The 17052-nt window shown below is 48.7% G+C and overlaps 1 protein-coding gene across 2 annotated transcripts in view; it reads left to right on the plus strand.

Moving 5' to 3' along the window:
* REM2 (RRAD and GEM like GTPase 2) overlaps positions 1-16290 on the plus strand; it is a 191468-nt gene extending 175178 nt beyond the window's left edge. For both annotated transcript variants that reach the window (XM_086923657.1, XM_086923658.1), the window contains exons 4-5: positions 1210-1417; positions 13886-16290. In XM_086923657.1, the coding sequence (XP_086779783.1) occupies positions 1210-1417; positions 13886-14181 (504 nt within the window). In that variant the 3' untranslated portion in view covers positions 14182-16290. The remainder of the gene's footprint in view (positions 1-1209; positions 1418-13885) is intronic.
* The last annotated feature ends 762 nt before the right edge of the window (positions 16291-17052 follow it).

Raw genomic sequence — 17052 nt, forward strand, 5'->3', positions numbered from 1 at the left:
CCAGCTCCCAGTGCACAATTTCTACAGGCACGCACACCACCAGCCATCAGGGCACACATCATTTGTTAATGCATCCACAATTAACTATTGTAGCAATCGCAGTATGGCTCACTTTACTTTTAAACATATTCATTTAAAGCGCAGCATGCCACCATTGCTACAAAAAAATTTTTGGCCTACAATTTATAGAGTTTTATTGCAGTTGATGTTTAATGCAGAAGAAATTAAGCTTACATTAACTTAAATCCCTCTTATCCAAAATGGAAGAAAGCATGAGGCACCGCAACCTATCATGTGATCTGTTATTTCCTCCTGTAATAAAGACTTGTAGGTTTACACTAAAAGTGAGATTTCCCAGTCACACTGAACGCGGTGGACCTACTCAAAGACAACCTAACTGTCCCAACCTGAATCTCATACTATGTAACAAGTCCTGTCACCTGAATATACCCTGGAAACACTTAACTCTAAATTAGTAGACTTATTAGAGCGTCCTTTAATTTATCCTGTTGTAAGATGTTTCTCTTTGCTTGCTCCTCATTGGTGCATAACATGTGATAAAAGGAATTGTTTAGTGAATGTATGCAGTCTGTTGACAAAAGCCCTGTAGAACACCTGCTTTTCCTTTGTTGAAGCGTTCACCTTTTCACTTTTTTAGAAGGCGTCTCTGTGCTGGATTTTCTGTAGAGCTTTACTGTGTTCGCAATATATTGCCAATTAAATGCTTAATTGACTGAAAGTCTAGCTTATGTATTCTGTACTTCTATTTGTTGAGTAAACATTAAAATTATACACGACTGTCAGAATGTTTACACCTTATTCGAATGGTTAATTACAGTGACACAGGCCCATCAAGGAGCACCCAAGACCTATAGCGACTACACCATTCCTAGCAATCATTTGGCACGCATTGTGCAAGTAAATGTGAGACAGGTTTGCACACCTACACTGCTTAGACGTATTGAGCAATTAGCATTCTATAAAAGACATTGCAATATCTCTGGTAGTGTCACTCAAGTCGTTTTTCCAGACTCCATACTGTGGACTCACAATACATGACGTTTTGCAAACTTCAGTCGTGGGTGTGTTGCCTGTGCGAGGGGCTGGGTTGAGTTCTCAATGATTCTTCTACATTTCACTAATTGGCTGCATGTACACAGGCTATGTTTCTAACCCATCGTGTGTGGTTTTCTCCTTCTTAACCCACAGGTGGATTCGTGCCAGTGGATGCAGGAGAACTGTCTGCAGATGGGAGACGCATACGTCATTGTTTTCTCTGTCACAGATCGTGTGAGCTTCAACAAAGTCTCCCAGCTGCTACTGCGTCTGCGCACCAGCCGGCCCAACCAGGACCTACCCATCATCCTCGTGGGCAACAAGAGTGACCTTGTGCGATCACGGGAAGTCTCACGTGAAGGTGAGTGGGCTTTACAAAGTATAGCATACATTTTCTAAACAAGTCATGAAGAAACCTTCCTATTCCGGGCAGAGAGGGGCTCAGTATGACCTCACTACTCAGAGTATCTATTCTTTTTACGACGAGATGGGCCCGTAGACTTAATGTTCCTTTCCTTCTGAACTTCTAGTCTTGTTTAAGTGTCCTGTAAGCACACGCCAGGCAGCACGGAGAGACACTTTTTATTGTGGTGTGCACTATATACTCCTATTCCCTTATTCCCTCTCTGGCACCCACTCGCATAACCACTCTCTCATATGCTAACCGACCATTTTGATGCTGACAATTGGACAGAACATTTTTATATATGTATCTCGGGTAAGCCAGTCTCGAAAGAGGCAAGTGTAATGGGGTACTGGTAATACTGAGCTGCATAATGGGTCATTTGGGACAAGCAGTGAACTGATGAGGAAGTGGAGCAACACAATGAATGGGAGTGGTTAATTATTGCCTGGTTGTTGTTGCTTGCTGCACTGTTTGCTCCCCCACAACCTGCTCGTTCCCGCCGTTGTTACTCCCTCCCGCCAGTCCTGGCCACTGCTTCCCAGCAACCCTCTCAGGCCCTTCTAAATGGAGGTCGCAGAGCTGGTGCACCACATGTGTGCCAAAGGACTGCGCCCAGCGCCAGGAACCCTGGCCATCTGATCCCCCGCAGAGCTCTGAGCCCCGGATTCCGCAACAACAACTGCTGCATCCCATTGCCATGATCAACGGTAGGACCTTTCATCTGACACCACTGCCTCTTCTGCAACACTGGAGCAACCAATTATGCCGGAGATACTACTAACACAACCACATCCACCTTGCCAACTGAGATAGCCACAGTACAACTCCAGTGTATCCTGCTCAATACTAGGCAAACATGCCACAGAGGACTGGGACACAATCTCATCCCTCTCCATGGACGTCATCTTCCTCTCAGAGACCTGCCTTAACCCTGCCTCCACGAATGTCATTGCCAATACCACCCCCGAAGGCTACACGATAGCACATCAGGACCGAACTAACAAATACTGTGGTGGAATTGCCATCATCTACAAGGACATCATCCACTGTACTACCTCAGTCTAATCTACCCAGATAGTGCTTTTTGACAGTTGAGATGCTCCATTATCAGAGGCACCCTTGCCTACAGATCACCAGTACCACACCCAAGCTACGCGAAGCCATCCCTAACCTCACCACCCGGTCACCATCAACTATGAGAACTACATTTTCCAAGGGGATTTTAACTTCCACCTCAGCGACACCAGTGACACCAACACTGCTGATCTCCTGGAAAGCATGAGCAACATCGGCATCACACAACTTGTCACTGATGCTACCCACATCACAGGGAACACGCTCAACACGATTTTCACATCTATGCTCACCTGAACCAACTATTTCAGCGTCCACTGCACCATCTCAGGACCTACCAAAACAGGAAACCTTACACCCGCAGCTCCACATGCAGGAACTGTAAAAATAAATTCAGAAGACCTGTGGAGCAACAATCAACTCCCACGTCCCAGGCACATCATCCAACCCTGATCAGGCTGCAAAGAACTTCTCCCAGTGGATCACATGTGCTGACACAGTTGCCCCTGCCAATTCCAAAGGATCTGCCAGAAGAACCAGATGCTTCACCACAGAGCTGAAATCTTCACAACGCAACTGCCATTAACTAGACAGGAAGTGGGTACCATTAAAGAGACAGGAGACCACATTACCTTTAAGACAGCACTCATCTAGGAGCACTGCCTCCTGAATAATACAAAGAATAATGCCCTAGCAGACCACATAGAAGCCAGCAAAAACCGCAGCAAGGAGCTCTTTGCAATCATGAAGGAGTTCTCAAACCCCACAGCTGCCAGGGAACGTAATCACACCTTCCAAAGAACTGAGACACCCTAGCGGATTTCTTCCACAACAGGATCTCCGAAATCTATGAAAACTTCGAACCCCTACCCTCTGCCACTGACCGCATCAGCCTGTTAACACCCATGAACACCCGCTTACCCACTGGGATTCTCCCACGACTCAAGCCACAATCTCCATCATGAACTCCATGCATTTGGGAGCACCCACAGACCGCTGCCCCCACCACGTCTTCAACCTCCGGAGTAAGACTATTAGCGATGAGCTCAAAAAAGCCTTGAACACTTCCATCACCTCAGGCTCCTTCCCTGAAGACTGGAAACCTCCTGGAGTGAGGCCCCTCATGAAGAACATGTCCGCTGACCCAGCAGATTTTGAGAACTCGCGGCCCATCTCAATTCTTACCTTTCTAGCAAAGGTTCACCCGGAGGCAATCAACCAGCAACTTCCCAAACATCTAGAAAGCAACAACTTCCTGGATCCTGCTCAATTGGGATTCCAAGCCAACCACTGCACCGAGGCAGCCCTGATGGCAGCCACCAATGACATCGGGGCTCTCCTGGACCACGACGAAGCAGCAGCCTCATCCTCCTGGACCTGTCAGCTGCCTTCGATACAGTCTCCCATCACATCTTGAGCAAGGGTTTTTACCCATTCTCCGTGGGTAAATGTGATGACACATATTAGGGAAGATTCTTATGAAACCAGACAGTTTATAAAATAACCTAAAACCTGCTTCTCAACCCTGCAGAAGAAACAATATTTTAGTGGCATCCCTAAACAACAAAACTCAAGCAGAATAATGTTAGCCCAGTCTTTCTTACTGCCAGCTTGTATAACAAAGTTACATTGTATTAGCCCCTTCAGGAAGAATAAAAATGACGTTGTCACTTTTCTTTTTTCCTTTTTTTGAATGGCATTTAGTTTGTGGTTGTGCTGTTTTTTTTCAGTGTTTATATGTTTTCACTGGTGAGGGCTATTTCTTTTCCAGTGCAGTTATTATAGGTTTAAACCTAAAACCGGACAGCCTAATGATACCTAAGGTACCATCAAATAAAGGATATGCCTGTGGTATACCCTAGGGTATTTTTAACCAAATAGCTGGATCCCTGTATTGACCAGATAACTAATGCATCTTAAGAATTCTCCCACCGACTAGGGTTCAGGACCTGCAACTCCGTTTTTTACAAGCTCATTGTTTGTAATACCCCCGCGGCAGCTCTTCTCAGGTCTGGGGTCCAGACTGAAGAATATTGTGCAGGCCAATGGCATTCATCGCTCTGCCTTTTGCTGCGTGGTGCCAAAATAGTCCAGAATGAGGGGGGGTTTTTTTGGTGCCCGATAGTGTGGCTGTGTCAGTCCGGGGTGCCTGCAGCCTCTTGGCTAGGCTTCTTGACTGGAAATAAGATTTTGAAAAACCCTAGAAATTCGTCCAAACCAACATCAAAATTGTGTACATTACGCGCTCTTAGTCATTTAGGTAGCACACATTCATTGGTGTGGTCTCGCATCACTACACACATCATACGTATAATTTTGTAATGCATACCTTGTGTGACTAGAATTAAATACACGAGCACAGAGTACACACACTGGTATGCAAATGGTACTAACCCCTAAAAAATTTGCTTAACATACAATAACACGCTATAAATAACAACAAGTAATTATTAGATATGACTCCACAGATGCACTTAGAAGCTACATTATGGTAAATGGAGCCACCGATTTCTCTTAAATTCACATGTGTTTTTTTTCTGTTGTCGACTGAGGATGCTGGTGGCCTCCTGTTGACATTAAGGCGCTTTGTGACCTGTCAGACATGTATGCTGCGAAACAGCAGAGTATTGTTTACAAGATCGATAAATACATATGCCTCCGTGACAAAATAAACCATGTTGGACATTATGCAAAACTAATGCTTAAATGGGATTTTAAATGGGATTCTATGCCATTTCACTCTACTCCTCTACACTACGCCACTGCACTCAATGCTGCACTAGTCCTCTACTCTGCACTCCTCGCCACTTCACTCTACGCCTCTCTACTCTACACTATGCCACTACACTCCATGCTGCATTGCTCCTCTACTCTGCACCTCTCTACACTACTTCACTCTGCACCACTCTACTCTACTTCACTCTGCCACTCCATACCACTGCACTCTACGCCACTGCAATCTACTGTGCACCGCTCGTCTCTATGCCACTGCACTTTGTTCCATTCTAATCTACATCGCTGCACTCTACGCCAGTGCACTCTACACCACTTTACTCAAAACGAATGCACTCTATGCCAATCTACTCTGCACCACTGTACTTTACGCCACTTCCTTCTAGACCACTATTTTCCATCCTATGATGCTCTACTCCATTAAACTCTGCTCTACTGCACTCTATACCACTCCACTTTAAAGCAGTCTACTTCACTCTATAACAGTCTACGACACTACTCCACTCTTTGACCTTCTACTCAACTATGCCACTATACGCCACTCTATGCCACTTTACTACAGTCCCTTCTATGGTGCACCATTAAATGACAATCTATTCCGCTGTTCACCGCTCTACAACTCTACTCCATTCTACTCAACACCCTCTACACCACTCCACTCTGCACTACACCAGCCCATGACACTCTATGCCACTGTTCACCACTCACCTCTGTGCTCTTTCACTTTACGACACTCTACTCCCTCCACGGCATTGTCCGCTACCCCATGACACTCCACTCCTCTCTATGCCACTCAAATGTACTGTACACCCCTTATTAAGACTCCATTTTATGACACTCCACTCCACTCTCCTTTACCCCACTAACTTTTAGACATGCTAAACAGATACATCTCTGGTGTACAATATTGCTAAAACATATTGGCAAAACCAATAGCTCTTGCATAGGCGAGACCTGTTGGCTTTGCCAGTGCTTGTTGTAACTCTCATCCACCTCCCAGCCACCCTTCCACATCCCTGAACAACCCGTGCTCTATTAAAAAAACTAAATAAATAAAAGTGAATTTGGTGACTCCGATTGCAAAACATCAAATCTTGTAATAAGAACATGCCCGCTGCATTACGTCATGCAGCTTTTGTCAACCAGATGGTGTGCAAACACAGAAGAATAAACATTTGTTTTCTAATTAAAACAAAAAAAAGCAATTGTTCTCCTGGTTTACTTGAGAGGGTAAGGACGGGGGGGGGAGGGGGGAGTTTAACAGATCAATTAAGTTGTTTGTTGTTACAGGCAGAGGCTGTTGTTTTTGTGCCAGATTGGTGAAATATGGAAATGTGAAATGCCCGATAGCTAAACAGTCAGGCAGAACCCTCCACCAGCTGTCTGTTGTCGCTTGCCCCCACCCGCTGTCTGTTGTTGCTTGCCCCCCCACCCGCTGTCTGTGTTGTCGCTTGCACGCCCACCCGCTGTGTTGCTTGCCCCCCACCCGCTGTGTTGCTTGCCCCCCCACCCGCTGTGTTGCTTGCCCCCCCACCCGCTGTGTTGCTTGCCCCCCCACCCGCTGTGTTGCTTGCCCCCCCACCCGCTGTGTTGCTTGCCCCCACCCGCTGTGTTGCTTGCCCCCCCACCCGCTGTGTTGCTTGCCCCCCCACCCGCTGTGTTGCTTGCCCCCCCACCCGCTGTGTTGCTTGCCCCCCCACCCGCTGTGTTGCTTGCCCCCCCACCCGCTGTGTTGCTTGCCCCCACCCGCTGTGTTGCTTGCCCCCACCCGCTGTGTTGCTTGCCCCCACCCGCTGTGTTGCTTGCCCCCACCCGCTGTGTTGCTTGCCCCCACCCGCTGTGTTGCTTGCCCCCACCCGCTGTGTTGCTTGCCCCCACCCGCTGTGTTGCTTGCCCCCACCTGCTGTGTTGCTTGCCCCCCACCCGCTGTGTTGCTTGCCCCCCACCCGCTGTGTTGCTTGCCCCCACCCGCTGTGTTGCTTGCCCCCACCCGCTGTGTTGCTTGCCCCCACCCGCTGTGTTGCTTGCCCCCACCCGCTGTGTTGCTTGCCCCCCACCCGCTGTGTTGCTTGCCCCCCACCCGCTGTGTTGCTTGCCCCCACCCGCTGTTGCTTGCCCCCACCCGCTGTTGCTTGCCCCCACCCGCTGTTGCTTGCCCCCACCCGCTGTTGCTTGCCCCCCACCCGCTGTTGCTTGCCCCCCACCCGCTGTTGCTTGCCCCCCACCCGCTGTGTTGCTTGCCCCCCACCCGCTGTGTTGCTTGCCCCCCACCCGCTGTGTTGCTTGCCCCCCACCCGCTGTGTTGCTTGCCCCCACCCGCTGTGTTGCTTGCCCCCACCCGCTGTGTTGCTTGCCCCCACCCGCTGTGTTGCTTGCCCCCCACCCGCTGTGTTGCTTGCCCCCACCCGCTGTGTTGCTTGCCCCCCACCCGCTGTGTTGCTTGCCCCCACCCGCTGTGTTGCTTGCCCCCACCCGCTGTGTTGCTTGCCCCCACCCGCTATGTTGCTTGCCCCCACCCGCTATGTTGCTTGCCCCCACCCGCTGTGTTGCTTGCCCCCACCCGCTGTGTTGCTTGCCCCCACCCGCTGTGTTGCTTGCCCCCCACCCGCTGTGTTGCTTGCCCCCCACCCGCTGTGTTGCTTGCCCCCCACCTGCTGTGTTGCTTGCCCCCCACCTGCTGTGTTGCTTGCCCCCCACCTGCTGTGTTGCTTGCCCCCCACCTGCTGTGTTGCTTGCCCCCCACCTGCTGTGTTGCTTGCCCCCACCTGCTGTGTTGCTTGCCCCCACCTGCTGTGTTGCTTGCCCCCACCTGCTGTGTTGCTTGCCCCCACCTGCTGTGTTGCTTGCCCCCACCTGCTGTGTTGCTTGCCCCCCACCCGCTGTTGCTTGCCCCCCACCCGCCCCCACCCGCTGTTGCTTGCCCCCCACCCGCTGTTGCTTGCCCCCCACCCGCTGTTGCTTGCCCCCCACCCGCTGTTGCTTGCCCCCCACCCGTTGTTGCTTGCCCCCCACCCGTTGTTGCTTGCCCCCATCCGTTGTTGCTTGCCCCACCCGCTGTGTGTTGTTGCTTGCCCCACCCGCTGTGAGTTGTTGCTTGCCCCACCCGCTGTGTGTTGTTGCTTGCCCCACCCGCTGTGTGTTGTTGCTTGCCCCACCCGCTGTGTGTTGTTGCTTGCCCCACCCGCTGTGTGTTGTTGCTTGCCCCACCCGCTGTGTGTTGTTGCTTGCCCCACCCGCTGTGTGTTGTTGCTTGCCCCACCCGCTGTGTGTTGTTGCTTGCCCCACCCGCTGTGTGTTGTTGCTTGCCCCCACCCGCTGTGTTGCTTGCCCCCCACCCGCTGTGTTGCTTGCCCCCCACCCGCTGTGTTGCTTGCCCCCCACCCGCTGTCTTTCGATTTCCCCCCACTCGCTGTGTGTTGTTGCTTGCCCCACCCGCTGTGTGTTGTTGCTTGCCCCACCCGCTGTGTGTTGTTGCTTGCCCCACCCGCTGTGTGTTGTTGCTTGCCCCACCCGCTGTGTGTTGTTGCTTGCCCCACCCGCTGTGTGTTGTTGCTTGCCCCACCCGCTGTGTGTTGTTGCTTGCCCCACCCGCTGTGTGTTGTTGCTTGCCCCACCGCTGTGTGTTGTTGCTTGCCCCACCCGCTGTGTTGTTGCTTGCCCCCCACCCGCTGTGTTGCTTGCCCCCCACCCGCTGTGTTGCTTGCCCCCCCACCCGCTGTGTGTTGTTGCTTGCCCTCCCACCCGCTGTGTTGCTTGCCCCCCACCCGCTGTGTGTTGTTGCTTGCCCCCCACCCGCTGTGTTGCTTGCCCCCCACCCGCTGTGTTGCTTGCCCCCCACCCGCTGTGTTGCTTGCCCCCCACCCGCTGTGTTGCTTGCCCCCCACCCGCTGTGTTGCTTGCCCCCCACTCGCTGTGTTGCTTGCCCCCCACTCGCTGTGTTGCTTGCCCCCCACCCGCTGTGTTGCTTGCCCCCCACCCGCTGTGTTGCTTGCCCCCACCCGCTGTGTTGCTTGCCCCCGCACCCGCTGTGTGTTGTTGCTTGCCCTCCCACCCGCTGTGTTGTTGCTTGCCGCCCCACCCGATGTGTGTTGTTGCTTGCCTGCCCACACACACATTGTCCTTGTTACTGCCAGCTATCGTGTTGCCCCCTTGACCCCATAAAAAATAACTGAGAAAATAGCGAGATAAGCCACAGACTTTTTTTGAAGAGGTGTGAAAACACTTGAGGAACCTGTCCTTTTTGGAAGTGCATATTAGAATTCCATAAGCACTAGAGCAATGTAGTCACTGGCACGTGTAGTAATTCGCACTGGGCAAGGGTCCTAACAGAACCCGGCTTGAAGGTACTGATTTTCAGCTAGTTAAAATTAGTGGCTTTATAAAGCTGGTAAAAGAACAAAGACTAGCCCAGTCCCCATCAGAGAGGGTGTCGCTAGGAGCCTTAAAAGAATTAACAAAGGAGGTATGAATTCTCTTCACTGTTGTTGCTAAAGAATTGTGAAAGATTTTTAGAGCACGGCCAATATACTTGTATTAGACAATACCAGCTTCTCATTGGAGCTACTAAACCTTTAGTGTAACATTAGAAGCACTTCTCAGCAGATCTGACACATTTGAATGGGATAGGTTCACTATTTATCAACAAGGTGACAAACTTATTAAGGACAGTACAGGCATCATTGCCTTTGTCGAGACTACTAAACCTTCATTGGATAGTATGAAGCAGGACAGTAGTATTTTCTTATGTCTAGCTGCAGGATTTTATTAGGGACAAGATTATGCTGTTTCTGGTGTCATTCCATATGGTATGGTAAAAAGTTTTGTACCGCGCTCGGACACCGTACGGTTTCATGGCGCTCATGACAAATGCGGGGAGGCAGGGACGTGTGATTTTACTCAAAAGCAGACTGGAAGAGAAGTTTTTAACAGTTTACGAAAGCAGCCATAGGTAGGGCAGTGACGGATGTCCGGTGGGAAAGCATTCCAGGTTTTGGGGGCGCAGAAAGAAAAACGGGAGCCGCCATGTTTTTTCCGTTTAGTTTTTGGAATGACTAGCAGATTGTGGCCAGAGGAGCGGAGGTTTCTGGAAGGAACATAGCATTTTAATCTAGAGGAAATAAAGAGAGGAGCAAGATCAGATAGGGCTTTAAAGATCGTACAGCCCAGTTTAAAGATGCAACGCTTGGCCACAGGAAGCCAATGAAGGCTCCGCAGTAGCGGCGAGACATGTTGGTGTCGCGGTTGGTTGTAAACCAGGCGTGCAGCCTGATTTTGTACAAGTTGCAACTTGTGAAGGAGGTATGCAGGGATACCGGCATACAGAGTGTTGGCGTAGTCAATTCTCGACGTAACCAGGGCCATGATGACGAGGATCAGTACGTCTCTGGTGAGAAATCTACAGATTTTTCGTATCCTGCGTAGTTGGAAGTAGCAGGATGACGTCACCTCACTGATCTGGGGCCCCATGGATAAGTCGCTAGAAATGACCACGCCGAGACTCTTCACAGAGTTAACAGGACAGGGAGGGAGCCCTAGTGAGGGAGGCCAAAATAATCATTCCATGGATTGGCTGCTCCTCCCACCAGAACAAGCTCAGTCTTAGTGGGATTTAGTTTGAGTTGGCTATGATACATCCACTCGGAGATCTCAAGCATGGTGGACTGAAAAGTAGTACGAGAGGAGAGGGAGGTATCAGTGGGAAAAATTAGCTGCAAATCATCCGCATAATCGAAGGGAAAAGATCAGGGGTTGCATGTATAAATTAAATAATAAAGGGGATAAAGCGGAGCACTGAGGGACACCGCAGGACAAGGGAGAGTAGGGAGCCGAGAAGGTAGACAAATGCACTGCCTGAAAACGATTATCCAAAAAGGACTTAACCCACTCAAGAGCCATGCCCTGAATACCGGCGTTCCTGACACGGTCAATCAATATAGCGTGATCGACCGTGTCAAAAGCAGCCGATGGGTCCAATAGGACAAGGGCTTGAGGGATGTTATTATCGGCGCCCTTTCTGAGGGTGTCCATGACCGCCACAATAACCGACTCGGTGGAATGGAGGGGGCGGAATCCCACTTGTTGGGCCTCCAGGAAAGATGAATTCTCAATGAAGGCGCTCAGGCAGCCAGTGACATAAGTCTCTAAAATAGCGCTGGTAGGATAGTTTAGAGACTAAGGGGCCCATTTAAGATGTCTTTTGGAAAGCCTGATGTTGCTCGTAGAGCCTCTGACTGCAGGTCGGAGGCTTTCTGATCGACCTAGTCGTTTTCAATTCCGACCACCTAATTACAATCTAGGCAGTATGAATTGAAACACGACGGTCATTCCGGCTGGCTTCCGATGGGCTCATGGAGCCTAACGGACAGTCGGAGACTGGCTCATAATCCCAATAGGACTACGTTTCCGCCGTAGGGATTACAAACTTGGTTTGCAACAGCCTTTCCGTGCCCGGCTTTCTGACATGGAAAGAAGTTTGGAAAGTGACTTTGGAGCACCTAGCAAGGACCCCTTGCCTCCGCAGCCTAAGGTTGTGGCCCTGGGGGGCACTCTGTAAATCCCTGCAACCTGGGTCAGGCAGGCACCTTAAGGTGCATGCCCCAGGGTGCAGGGATTTACACAAACTTCCATTTCTCGATGGAAGCTTGTGCTATGGCCGGTTTACAGCTCTGCTGGTTTATAGCCGTAGCACATGCTCCCATAGAGGAATGGGAGAATGCGACCACAGTGTGCAGTCGCATCGTAATCATGCGGTCAGGACCACCGACTGGAGGTCAGTCGGTTGGTCGCGAATCTGCAACTGTGTCGTTCGCGGGCAACTCCGACCGACATCTTAGTCAGCCATTAAGTGTTTACTGCTGATGTTTTGTGTGAGATGAGCAGGCTGCAGCTTAATAATCACTCTGTGTACTCCGTCTTTCTTGTGCAAGAGGTAGGTTAAGATAGATAAAATGAATACCAATATTGATAGGGTGTTATATACAAAATTCCTTTCTGCACACGCTTTGGTTAATGCTCGATATGCATGGCAAAGGATTATTTGTGATTTTACCATTTTTAAGTAGGCGAGAAGAGATGGATAGCGATCAAGTAAGGGGTTGTTTTCCAAGTGAAATTAGACAGCCAATGAGTGAAGTCCGTCGCCTTTTGGGTTAGTTTGTTTACATTAATGAATAAACTGCTGATAGTTGTCTTTGCTGAGGATTTGAAAAGTTTTAATTGCACATGCATAGTTGCACAAAATAAGAACATTCTAGACTTGTGTAGTCTGTATAGTTTCCTTGTAAGTAAAGAAAACGGACTATTGGATATCCCTCAGCCTAAGGAATTTCTGCGCTTTGAACCTCAAAACAGTACTCAAAACTACAGAAACCAGTATAAATCAAACCAATGCAGAACATATTAAATATTTTAATTCATTGAACTATGAAAGTCAAAATTTTAATTGAGAAATTGGATCATTTAAAAATATGGTTTTTATTTCTAAGACAAAACTGTATGCTAGAATATAGAATATAATTGTCCTTATTAATAATTATGTGTACTCTTGCTTATTCTCTCATAGCAGTGCGTCAGTGGGCAACCAATCATCCATAATGCTCCCACAAGTCAAGCTCGGTCTACCCACTTAATTTTTAGCCCCCGGTTTCAACTTTCTTCTCGTTTAAAATATGGTTTAACATTTTCAATGTATGAAGTATTAATAATAATAATAAGAATATGTCTGCAGATCCTAGGTTAAGAACCCCTGCTGTATACCCTTTATCATTCTACCCGTACAAAAAACTCATAATTCTGTAATCTTGTGTCCTACATTTTTAGGATTGTGCCTTTCATTGGATTTCTGTTATCCTACACATCACCCCTATTTCCATATCCCTATACCTCAAATTTCTAATCTCAACCCATTACCATAAATCTCCATGTTTAGTTCGATTGTGATCATTGAGGCCAAATGTTAAATGAGTCTGGGTATTCCTAGGCGGGTCGATATGGCGCCCCTTGAAGCAGCCATTGGGCTCCATGGATACTGTAAGCAGATCCCATATGTACAGGCTGGGATTGTGAAGATGATCTTTCAGATTGGAAGAAGATGGAAAATGTTTTCCACCGTAATCTTCATCTGTTGTGTTGTCCTTCAACCTTCACCGCAGAGAGGAGCTCTTCCACTATAGTGGGCCAGCAGATCATGCCATGATGTGATTATCCATGGACCCAGGAGCAAAAAAAAAAAAACGTTTAATTCACATTATTAAATTATAATCTGAGGTGTTTCCTTTATCTCAGCCGAAGTGTAAAATACAAATGCCTGCTCTCAGTTCTCGTGCACTCTTCCCTCTTTTACGCACTACCAGCGGTTATGCTCGCCATTCTTGCACAGACCTTCCTCTCTCAAAATCACCTTTCAAAGCTGCCTTCTAGCACTTTTCCTCCATTACTCATGTCTTTTGTATTTTACTCACCCATGTGCCTCTTGTACACATCTGTTGCACAAACTTTCCTCCATTTTGCTCCCCTTTTTAAAAGATATCCTCTTGCCAGCTTACCTCTGTCATTAACGTATGTCTCTTGTGTCTTCCCCTTGTCTCACGTGCACCTCACTCTTCTTTGTGTCCTCAGAGGGGCGAAGCGTGGCTGTGATGCTGAACTGCAAGTATGTAGAGACTTCTGCGGCGCTGGACCACAACACACGCGAGCTGTTTGAGGGTGTGGTACGCCAGATCCGACTGCGCCGGGCTGAGACCCGTGAGGAAGGCGACAGCCGGGGCCCTTGCCCGCTACCTCCAGCCCTTCAAGAAGGCCGGCGCGAGAGCTTGACAAAGAAGGCCAAGCGTTTCCTGCAGAACTTAGTGGCCAAGAACAGCAAGTTCTTCAAGCAGCGATCCAAGTCATGCCACGACCTATCTGTCCTATGAAGAGGCCGCACTGGAGTCCACAGAGGAACCTGGTTAGAAGCCAACTGAGGCTGATTGGCCTTGAAGAGCCTACACAGTAGACCCCTGAGGCGTCCATCACTCTTACTACTGAGGGCAGGAGTGGTGGCCACTCATAGGAGACCCTGAAATCCCATGACAGCCCCCGGATGTTTCCACCTTTTTTGAGCCAGACCACCACTTCAAAAACTTTCTCTCAGGATCCAAGATTGCTCAAAAATCCCCCTTCCTGTTAGAGCCCAAACCGCTCCAAGGATATTCCACCTCATAAGAGCCCCCCTTGAGATCTTGTACCACTGTGTAACTTTTCGAGACTGAAGGCTCAGATCACCACAGCCTTTCGCGCCATCTTGCTTTTCCTGAATAAGAAGATGAAGGTTGAACCACTGCATCTATTATTAAACTGTGAGAGGGAGAACTGTAAAGAGGCAATGTTCCTTTTTCATTTTTAACAGTTGCCACAAACACTGTTGGGCTGCTCAACCGTCAGCATAGAGCCGCCTGTGGCCAGTGAGGCCTAGCTGAGCACTTATTCTTAATGGAGCCTGTGGGCTTGGTCCTTCATGTACCTCACACAAGACATGGTCCTCTTTGCCCCTCTCTCGCTGCTGTGTCATATGGTGGCTAGGTTTCCAACCTGTCACATTTACAGTCAGACTTCTGTCCTCAGGAGAGGGAGACCTAAGCACCTTGGACCGCATTCTACTGAGCATCCTACAGGGGGCGCTCTCCAGAACCTGCTTTTATCTGCTCCTTCATTGGCAGATTACGGGCCGTTCCAAAATCCCACCCAGGCCAGTGTTTGCCCAGCAGAGAGGCTTGAGAACTTGGCACAAGGCACTCCATGACGTGGCCAGTGGGATTCCGAGGTGCAGAACCCTCCTGCGCCTGTGGCAATGTTTCTTTATTTCTTTAATGTATGTGGAATCGTGACCCGTGGCTGGCTCTTCCAGGGCCCAACCGGACTGTCTGAACCTGCAATCTTTCCTGAAATCCGCAGCTTTCACTATAGATCAGTCTATATCTGCAGATTCGTCTGTTTTTAAACACACTCTCCATAAAATCTGAATCATTCGTGAAAAATCATAGAGTAGGCACATGCTGTGTGCTTGTAACTCCTAACACGTTTTATGTTGTTTTGCAGAGTTCCTGTATAGCACTTGTCTAGCTATGTTTATGCTCAGATGTGCACTTTATCTCTTATCTTTGGCACAGACTGTATACATCTGGATTGGTTTCTTTAGATGGTTAAATATATTTTCTATTTATTGCATCATTGATATTTATGAAAAATTTTAATATTGTTTTTCAACATTGCCTACGCTTCCCTGGACACAAGGCCCTCCTCCACCCTCTCACACAAGCTCCATGTCAGGTTGATCTTCGTCCTGAACTTGGCCCCATGTGTGACATTTTACGTGACCGAAATGTTGTTGTGATGTCAGACTTGACGAGGTACTGTTGCCCACCCATTGGTTGGAGTCGAGGGTAGTAGTTGAGGCCTACGTGAACACTGGTGAAAGCAGAACCAAAGTGCTGAAGAGACCTGCACTGTTTTCCTTCGAAGAGCCTAGTCCATTAGACCCCAAAATCTAGGGGGCACAGGCTTGGAATGAGTCTCTTCTCTGAGTGCCGGTTCACGGAGCTGACACTTTCGTCATTCGTTTAGGGATAGGTGTGTTTGAGTATACTTTTGTTGTAGGAATGTATGGGGTGCACTTGGTTTTTGAATGTTGATTCGGTCCTTGAGTTTGGAATCCCACTGAATGTCGTAGAAAACAGAATGTCAAAGTGTGTGTGCCCATGATTCGGGAATGTTGCAGAGTACTCTTGAGAAATATAAGCAGGGAGTGGCAGCATATGCCCTCGACTTAAGAATGTCAGATTGTATTCTCTGGATATGAATGTTGGGTGGTGTTCCCTTGATCTGGGAATGTTGGAGTGTGCTGTAGGATGGGAAATGATGGAAGTTGCTCTTGAGTTGGGAATGTTGGAGGAAGCCCTTTAGATGCATTGTGAATAGGGAACCTGGTCAGTGCTTGTAAATCAATGAATACATTAATTTACAGATTTCAATAAAGTATTTTCTATAAACTGCTTGGTCTGTCTGGTTCATATTCACAAGGCAGCCAAAATCTACAAACTGTTCTACCACCCTCTTCCCAATTCTTGTCATACCATGCTGCTGGCACATGCCACGGGGCAGATTACCAGGCTATGGGAATTTGGCCACTCTTCCTGTGACCACTCTCCCATGGAACTACTGCAATGTATACCACTTTCCTATGGGGCTGCTTTGAATGCATACCACTTTCCCTCTTGCAAAAGTGTTCTACTGCTCTTGACCGGGCACGATGAGGTCGATTGTACTCCTGAGGGCTGCTATGACCTGCTCCTCACCAAGGCTACTGAGGGATTGACCTCCTCCTGCTGTACCCATTTGAACTTACTAACCTTACCAAGTGCTACTAAAAGATCTACCACTCACCCTTTGTAGTTTCTGCAGACTGGTGGACGTTCACGTACCACTCATGATTTACTTTCTGAAACTGTGCCGCAACTGTTAGCAAAGTAACAAAAGGTATATGCGTGTCCCTCCCAGACCGTGGCCATGTGGCTACATGTTTTACCCCGATCTCCATTTCTGGTACCAGGATAAACTTTAGAGCACTAGAGTGAGTTCCATCACCATTGCATGTGTATGTATTTGTATTTATATATCGTAATCCTAACTATAGAGTAGTGGAGCATTAAACGGTCATTGGGGGTGGGTGCTGGGAAGCAATTCAAGACTGTGTACATCATCTTTTGTATAACATAATTACACTACATTTTATAATCCTAATGTTTACA

The sequence above is a fragment of the Lissotriton vulgaris genome, chromosome 5 (genome assembly GCF_964263255.1).
Source record: "Lissotriton vulgaris chromosome 5, aLisVul1.2, whole genome shotgun sequence".
Taxonomy (NCBI): Eukaryota; Metazoa; Chordata; class Amphibia; order Caudata; family Salamandridae; genus Lissotriton; species Lissotriton vulgaris.